General features: G+C 42.2%; 1 protein-coding gene across 2 annotated transcripts in view; it reads left to right on the top strand.

Moving 5' to 3' along the window:
• The first annotated feature begins 1,042 nt into the window (after window positions 1-1,042).
• dyrk1ab (dual-specificity tyrosine-(Y)-phosphorylation regulated kinase 1A, b) overlaps window positions 1,043-8,574 on the top strand; it is a 12,920-nt gene continuing 5,388 nt past the window's right edge. Inside the window, exons 1-8 of one of the 2 annotated variants that reach the window (XM_086125159.1) lie at window positions 1,043-1,855; window positions 3,088-3,149; window positions 4,525-4,721; window positions 4,824-4,916; window positions 5,014-5,202; window positions 5,346-5,493; window positions 5,584-5,870; window positions 5,965-6,111. In XM_086125159.1, the coding sequence (XP_085981285.1) occupies window positions 3,122-3,149; window positions 4,525-4,721; window positions 4,824-4,916; window positions 5,014-5,202; window positions 5,346-5,493; window positions 5,584-5,870; window positions 5,965-6,111 (1,089 nt within the window). In that variant the 5' untranslated portion in view covers window positions 1,043-1,855; window positions 3,088-3,121. The remainder of the gene's footprint in view (window positions 1,856-3,087; window positions 3,150-4,524; window positions 4,722-4,823; window positions 4,917-5,013; window positions 5,203-5,345; window positions 5,494-5,583; window positions 5,871-5,964; window positions 6,112-8,574) is intronic. The other variant, XM_086125160.1, reaches the window with a different exon arrangement.

Genomic DNA, 8,574 nt, shown 5'->3' with positions numbered 1-8,574 from the left:
TTTTGCCCTTTTTCTTTAAACTCGTTGTATTAATCTGTATTAATATAGTCATCAAACTCATCACTTTTGTCTTTCTTTTTCCTTATTTGATCCTCAAATAACACAGGTTGTTAAAGGCCATTTCCATTGAGAAATCAAGAGTTTGGTTGAATTTCACAAGGGGGCCTGCTAATTATGGTCCCAACTGTATGTATCCTGCACTGTCAATTTGAAATAATATCCTGTTTTTGAATAAAGGGATGGATATGAAACTTTTATTCATCAGGTTCATGAATTGCCAAAATAATTGACACATTAATTGATCATGAAAATCATCATTAGTTGCTGATCATGAAAATCATCATTAGTTGCAGCCCTGATAATTTCAGTCAAACAAATCAATTCTTTTTTTAAAGCCACGTTTTATTATATAATACAGGATGTACACACCGTTTGTATTCTGTTTGGACATTATTTTCTTTTAATAGAAATAAGTACAATACAATACAATACATGCTGATTTATATAGCGCTTTCACAACAGCGGCAGCTGTAACAGAGCGCTTAACAAAACAGTTAACATAAAGTAAAATAATAAACACAGCACATAACATAAAACACGGACAGTCGTGCAGTCCTAACCAAGTACACAGTGACTTTCCGAGCAACCGGTATGTAAACAAGTTCATGTAAAAAAAACAACTTTTGAACGATAGTGTCAAGTCCGATATTTGTAGAAAAAAAAACATTAAATCAAGACTAGCATCAACTGGGTGGTCGTGAGTTCACTGTATGTAGTGATCGCCAAAACAATCACCTTTTCCAGTATAAACGCCAAAATGATTGCATAAAGTTGACATTACAGTTCTTTTTTGTACATATGGGCCGGATATGTCTTCTGAGCTTTAGAAACAAGTCTCCCAAAATCCAATAAAGAATGCAGACGGCGCTGCGAAGGAGTTTATGTGTGTTCTCTCTGGCCAGTTAGATTTTCTTCGTCATTGGCGCATCCGGGTAATTTCGGTTTTTGATTGACAGTTGCCATGGCAACAAGCGAGAGCATCGCCATTTTGTTAGGAGGTTTTTTTCCTCCCCCCCTTTCCAGCTTCAGTCTTTTTCAAATGTTTCTCCCTTCCCGCCGGAATAATGCTGTCAGTGGATATACATTTGACGTTTTCGGATAGCGAGATTCGTCTAATGGATCGGGTGAAGATGATCAAGAGGCCGAGGTTTTAACGCGGTAAAATAATTAGGCGGCGCCGCCACGAAAGTCGGCTTGTCCGCGTCTGTGGTCCACCGGGCCGGTTCACTGCGCAGGTTTGGACCGCGCGCCATTTTGTGAAAATTGACACAAAATTCCAAAGCTGAATTACCGGAGGACGCGGGGTCCGTTTGGGCTTCCAAACACGCAGAATCCAACGTTGCCATCGCATCGCTCGAGGAGGTCGTCGCCAATTTGATAAAAGACTGCGTAAAAATCGCTTTGACGTAGCATTTATTTAGCGGCGGGGGCTAACGATTGTTAGCTCGAGGCTAGCACGGGACAGGTCGCTAACGTTAGCCGCGTTCATTTTGTCCACTAGCAGTAAGTAGCCCCTATTCGCTAGAGCTTAGCCACTAACTTAGGCGTGCTACTCAACGCTAGCATGTTGCTAGTCATCAGCTGATGGTAACGTCGATCTCCCGTCTGAAATGGAGAGTTTATTAGAACTGGCTGGCAAATAATTTTCTCTTTGCCAGTCGGAAGACGGACGCCGGTTCGGATTTAACGTGATCGTTCCTCGCTAACCGTGCAAAGGGAGGGGAGAATCTCAAACTGGATAAGTTTCCTCATCATACAGGTTATTGGACTTTAAATGAAGATCGTGCCATCAGAGGTGAGCGGCTACTACATTTATCCTGTATTTCTTTTCGACGGGATGCAGCCTTGTGTTTCTTGTGGGTTGTCTTTGTGCGTATAAATCAAAATCGATGATGGAGCCGTGAATGGCAGCCCTGCCGCGGTACATGGCGGGGCGAGCTAACCCATTTGTCGGGCTGAAAGTCGAAATGTCAAATGAGGTGTTTTTCCATTTCGACGGCGTTCTGGAAAAAAAGGGGTCGGGTGTGTGTGAAGAGTCATGCTGGTGCCGCTAACATTAACCCTGCGGTATTACCGTGTCATTGTGCGATCTGGCTTTAGTACACTCACGCACACACACACATCCACACACGCATCTTTATTTTAAATCTAATTTGATTGAATTATCTATGCGTGTATGAGATCTCGCCGAGCCTTAATATTGCTATTGCCCGAGAGCTAATTCAACGAAGCACTGGGCTAATGGTGAACGTTGACTTGTTGACGGACCAGCTGAGTGGGCCCCAACAACCCGCTGGCTCGATTGAGCACTAGCCATCCTTGTCACCACCGCTGGAGGGATGAATCGCTTCGGATTGGGAGGCGAACCCATCGGAAGGACGATATGCCTTTACATGGGAACCGGACTAGTAATGGATATATGTTCTAATAATTTCCATCTATGACGAAATCTGCCCCTTCGTTTGTAAGTACACCGCTACCCACGAGCAGCCACAGCCGCGGTCGTTATTACACATACATATAGATGGCGATGAGCAGGCTGATTTAAGGTTCCTTATACGGTCACTAATAAATATAAATAAATGTGTGTGTGTATGACAGCTAGCCGCCGTTATTTTGTGCACTCTCAAGGCCTCTTGTGGGTTGCTGAGCCAGAGAAGGAACTGTTCAGATGCAGCCAGTTCTGAACAATATAATGAAGTTAATTTCCACCTACCCCCCCTAAAAAAAGGCGTCATGTGCTGATGACTTTGTGTAGGTCTGATACTAGTTGAAAAAGAAAAAAATCATTAATCGGATGTTAACTAATCTGGGGATGAAAGTGCATGCATGCAAGAAAATCTACAGAATTTAGTAGCTCATGCATACCCCTAAATTAGACTTTTTAAAGTTTGAACACAACTTGCTACGCATCTCACAACGCACATACAGTCCACTATGCAAGTCTTAAACAGCTGAAACTCTTAGTGGAAGTCTCATAAAATAAAATACAAAATAGTGACAATAATGTTCTTTTATTCTTTGTAGTTGGTTGTCTGCTGGACTCTCCTGCCAGGATGATATGACATGTTTGCACAAGATGCATCCAGGTTAGCGGTTGTTGCGTGTTTATAGTTCTCTCTCTCTCTCTCTCTTTCTCTCTCTCTCTCTCTCTCTCTCTCTCTCTCTCACTCCCTCCCCCGGCTCCCTTTCCCTCCTCTCTCTATCTTCTTCTACTGAATGGGAAGCCATGAAGTCAAGTTCCTCCCTGTCCTCTTCTCCAAATTTGCATCACGCTGTTATGTGGGGCAAAGATTCTGTGCAGTTGAAGTTTGAGTGTTTTCGGTGATACAATGCCGTTTTTTTCAAAGCTGGGAAATGAAATCTTACATGTCCAGCTATTCCAAATAAATGTTAGAATGTTCCTTTTAAAGGAGACGAATGTAGCGTGTAATACATGTATTTATAAGTGCAGCAAAGGCGTCTTGTATTACATCTTGTGTGTTCCTTTAAATACAGCCTTTGCCTGTGCTCTCCTCGTCTTGCCGTAGGTCGCCTTTATTGCTGTCAGTGGCTGTGTGTTTTTTGGCGCTCCCCGAGCTGGCTCAGCTTTCGAACGCTCTCGTCGCGAGTGTAGCTTTTTGGATTGTGTAGCTATTTTGCCGTCAGCCTCTCGTGTCGAAAGCGGCGTCGAATTGTGCCAAAGTTCAATTTGATTTGTTTATTTCTTGTTTTCTCATTGGAAAATGGGAGCCGCTCTGCCCTGGCAACAAAAGTAGGCTATTTGCATACTGCGTTGTGATTGGCCTGTGCGTTGATGGGCTTGCCAAATCACGCTGTATCTCTGTGGTGATAGGCTATGCTAATTAGGTGCTGTTGCTGGGATTCTGAAAAGTGGTTACTGTGTAGCGCTGGTGGATTGTGTTGTGTGCTGAGAGATGCTGATAGCTCAACATGCTATTTCCCCTTTTTTTTCCCCTCACCATTCCTGCTGCCTTAAAATGAAGTATGATTCACTGTACAGTTTGCTGGGCCTTTCTTTTCATCCCCTTTTCCACTAAAGCCTGCTCATATGTTCTCCCCTTTTCTCCTCACATATTACTCATACAAACAATAGGATTTAATTTACTCATTCAATTTGACGCTTTAAACACAATGTTTTAATATATCTGGCATATTTTACATTTTTCCAGCATATTTGTCGCTTTAGTTGTATCAAACTGATCATTTCAATATACATGTATATATCAGTTTGCATACATTTACATTTTTGCATATTGTTCTCATCTAATCACACGTCAAGATCTTTGTTGACCTGTTGGAAAAGCAAAATAATAATTACTAAATTAAAACAAGACACATTGTTCTGCATATTGTGTGTGAAAAGTAAATGCTACACCTCTACACTGTGAGGATTAGTCTCTTTGTTTTGATCGTATATCTTGCTGGCGCTGCGACTCAAGTCATGGTGCTAATGTCTTTCAGGAGGAGAGACTTCAGCATGCAAACCTTCGTCTGTCCGGCTTGCGCCCTCTTTTTCTTTACACACTGCTGGTCTTCAGATGGCTGCTCCAATGCCCCATACGCACCAGCAGTACAGTGAGCGCCACCAGCCAAGCACTGACCAATCTGTTACGGTCTTACCGTACAGCGACCAGGCGACACAGCTCACTGCCAATCAGGTACACCTTAAGAAGCCGTTTGACAACAGTAGTGTCTGAATTGTTGACGAGAGGACAAACGTGTCTTTCATTATCTGTTATGTAATATTTTTGACACTTCAGAGGCACATGCCCCAGTGCTTTCGTGACCCAACTTCAGCTCCCCTGAGGAAGCTCTCCATTGACCTTATCAAAACATACAAACACATCAATGAGGTCAGTGAGAACATTCTGAAACGATGGCATGAATCTTGATTATCTGTTTTTGTCGCCCTCTTTTTTTTCTAAGAGTTCTTTTCGATCATCGTTTCAGGTGTATTATGCAAAAAAGAAGCGACGGCACCAACAGGGTCAGGGTGAAGACTCCAGTCACAAAAAAGAAAGGAAGGTCTTCAATGATGGCTATGACGATGATAACTATGACTACATCGTCAAGAATGGGGAGAAATGGATGGACCGATATGAGATTGATTCCTTGATAGGAAAAGGTTCATTTGGACAGGTGGGTACTGCTGCGGAACATATGAGTACAGTATTTAACAGTGCGTCTGTTACATAACCATAAATCATCAGCTATTTTTAATATTTTTAAACTGTCGTCATGGAAATCTAACTTTAGCCAACCATTGAATGTGCCTTTTTTAGGTTGTGAAAGCATATGACCGAGCAGAGCAGGAATGGGTTGCCATTAAGATCATCAAGAACAAGAAAGCTTTCCTCAATCAAGCCCAGATTGAAGTGCGCCTCCTAGAGCTTATGAACAAACATGACACCGAGATGAAATACTACATTGGTACTTAACACTCTCTTCTGATTTGTTCAGTCACACAATAAAAATGCTTCTAACGCAACTAACCGGGATATAACTTGGTTACTCCCACAGTTCACCTGAAGCGTCACTTCATGTTTCGGAACCACCTCTGCCTCGTGTTTGAGATGCTTTCATATAACCTGTATGACCTGCTCCGGAATACCAACTTCCGCGGCGTCTCACTCAACCTCACCCGGAAGTTTGCCCAGCAGTTATGCACGGCGCTGCTGTTCCTGGCCACGCCCGAGCTCAGCATTATCCACTGTGACCTGAAGCCCGAGAACATCCTCCTCTGCAACCCCAAGAGGAGTGCCATCAAAATAGTGGACTTTGGCAGCTCGTGCCAGCTGGGACAAAGGGTACGAATGCTCTTTGTCATGACCGTATGCTAAATAGGAGTGCATGATGTCCAAATGTAAAGAAAGTACGAATTGCCTTCTTTCCTTCGTGCAGATATACCAGTATATCCAGAGTCGCTTCTACCGCTCCCCAGAAGTGCTTCTGGGAATGCCCTATGACCTGGCCATCGACATGTGGTCCTTGGGTTGCATTTTGGTGGAGATGCATACAGGAGAGCCACTCTTTAGTGGAGCCAATGAGGTATATTGAGGATCCGTACTATTTCATGTCCACGCACTTATTTTGTTACATCGATCAGTATCACTATCGGCTGCTTTTGATTTCATGATCAAACTCCCTCACTCAGTTGTCATGAAAATGTGGCAGAAAACAATAATAATAATAATAATAAGGCATCTTTCAAGTTTATACGTGGCCAAATATTTTCACATACACCCACTAGACAGAGGCAGAATGTCTCCTACTTTTATGCCAGTTGGGTGTACATGGTTTTATTGCCCTCAATTTATTTGATAAAAGGAGTCATTTTGGGGTGATAATTCTGTTTTGACACTCACATGGAACATTCCCTGAAATTGCCGCCCACTCTGTCATTGTAGGTTAACTATCCCTTCAAGTGTGAAGTAAATTTTAATAACCATATTTTGAGTAATACTTAGGAGCTAAAAGTATTTTAAGCATACTTTTGTTAGTTTTTTTGGGGGGGGGGGTTTCTTTTAACTCAACCAACCAAGATTCACGGTTAGACCGATAGCAACGCATTTAAGAACGAAAATGCTTTTGTCCGTCAATCCCCAGTGAGTGACGTCATTCAAAGAATGCGGAGTCGCCACTCAGCCATTGTACTGCATTCTTGGTTGTCCCGTTAACTGCTCTTTGGCATTGTTATCAAGTTATTCGGCAAAATGCCTCGGCGCTGTGTGGCGATGCACTGTTCACATTCAGGCAAACGGTTGTTTGAGTGGCCAAAAGAAAAGAATAGTGTACGTTGTGGACTAGTTTCGTTGTCGCACAGCGAATGAATTTCGTGCCGGTGTCGACGGGTGTTCTTTGTTACCAGCACTTTGAAGACCTCTGTTTTCTCAACCGTTTTGCTTATGATAAAGGATTTGCAACAAGGTCAGTGTGATAATCACTAACTCTGGCTGTTGTTTATGAAAACATTTGATTCAAAATATTAGACATCGAGATGGATGGAATCCTGTACAAAAACATTCTCAGAATATGAGTGCATGGATGGAATCCTCTGCAACGGTTTGCAGTTAACAATGCTGCGGAAGGACAGCCGATATATTGTGCGGAGTGGCCTACAATGCAACAGAATTCCTTTACCAATGACAACGTAGGACACCAACCCACTATGACGTGTGCTCTCTCAGTGCTAGCTGGACTACATGAACCAAGCAAGTAATCCCATCGTGTGCAATTTATAGCACGGAACAGCATCGAATTTCAAACAATAACGCTAGGCTAATAACTGCAGCCTATGTAGCTTACCGTTCTTCCAATTTCGATGGGTCTCGTCTCTACTCCACGTACAGTCGTTTGGGGACAGCTTGTTCCGCATCCTGAGCATCTGGCTTGTACATGTATAGTCCAACCTAGAGCTTGCCAACAACCTCCCCTTCCTCCAACTCTTCAAACCCCTGGATCCCCTCAAATAAGTTTGAAACGTCGCTTTCTGAATCCATTTCTGACTGGCTTTTTACACTCTGCATATTGGACCCGATTGTAGTCCTCGAAGTGACGTCAGTCGCTTGCCAGGATCTCGCTTCGGGAAAGATTGTTGAATTTACAAAATAGAAAATATTTTTTTCATGCTTTATATAATGTATTTTGTTTAATTACCTGTGACATAAAAATGTCTCATTGAGGATTTTCTGAAATTCCTTCACACTTGACCCTTATGAAATCTTGTTTTCAACTAGCATTACAACAAGCATTTTGTCATTCTTCAAGTATGAAACAGTGGATAGTTGCAGACGGTACATATTAACTCTTGTTTCATAATTTCCATCATATCATGTTGTCCACTCTGTCATTGTCACATATCAAGTGATATTAGGGCTGGGCGATAATTTACTATGTATGTATCCTGATAGACAATTGATTGATAACAATAGAAAATGCTTTCGATAAAATGTACAACTTACCCAAACTCCCCCGATTAAATACCACCGGACGGATACGTGGTGTACGTGTGAAGGTGTTCTTAGTCTTTGACGTGTTAGCGCCAGTGTCAGACCCTCTGCATCGCACCAGTCAAAATCGGCCAAGTTTGAATGGACAATGGCAATAATTTGTCCGAAAGACAGTTGATCAACATTAACGCATAGACCGCAAGAGAGTATTGGTTCACTACACTGACATTGAATGAAGGTTAATGTAACGATCACCGATATTGCTTTGGGGTAGCATCTCACGTAAAAGCATTTACAATGCTGTGGTGGAAGATCAAAATTGCAATGTACCCAAAAACAGTTAATTGTATTTATGTATATACACATATCAATATTGACTGATATGCAACACTTAAATAGTGGAGCATATTTTCAGCCATATCACCCATCCAAGCACATTATGTTCACAAAGGGTGTTTATTTAATCTTTATATTGACCATTTTATTTGATTTTTTCAGTTTTCAGTCATGACGCCCAGCCTAAGTGATATAAAAACCTTTTCTGAAATCTGACATCTATTTC

Source organism: Hippocampus guttulatus, chromosome 12, assembly GCF_054856545.1.
Source record: "Hippocampus guttulatus isolate MCC_2025c chromosome 12, RoL_Hgut_1.0, whole genome shotgun sequence".
In the NCBI taxonomy this organism is placed as follows: Eukaryota; Metazoa; Chordata; class Actinopteri; order Syngnathiformes; family Syngnathidae; genus Hippocampus; species Hippocampus guttulatus.
Note: the sequence above shows the minus strand (reverse complement) of the source record. Positions and strands in the feature narration are given on the sequence as shown.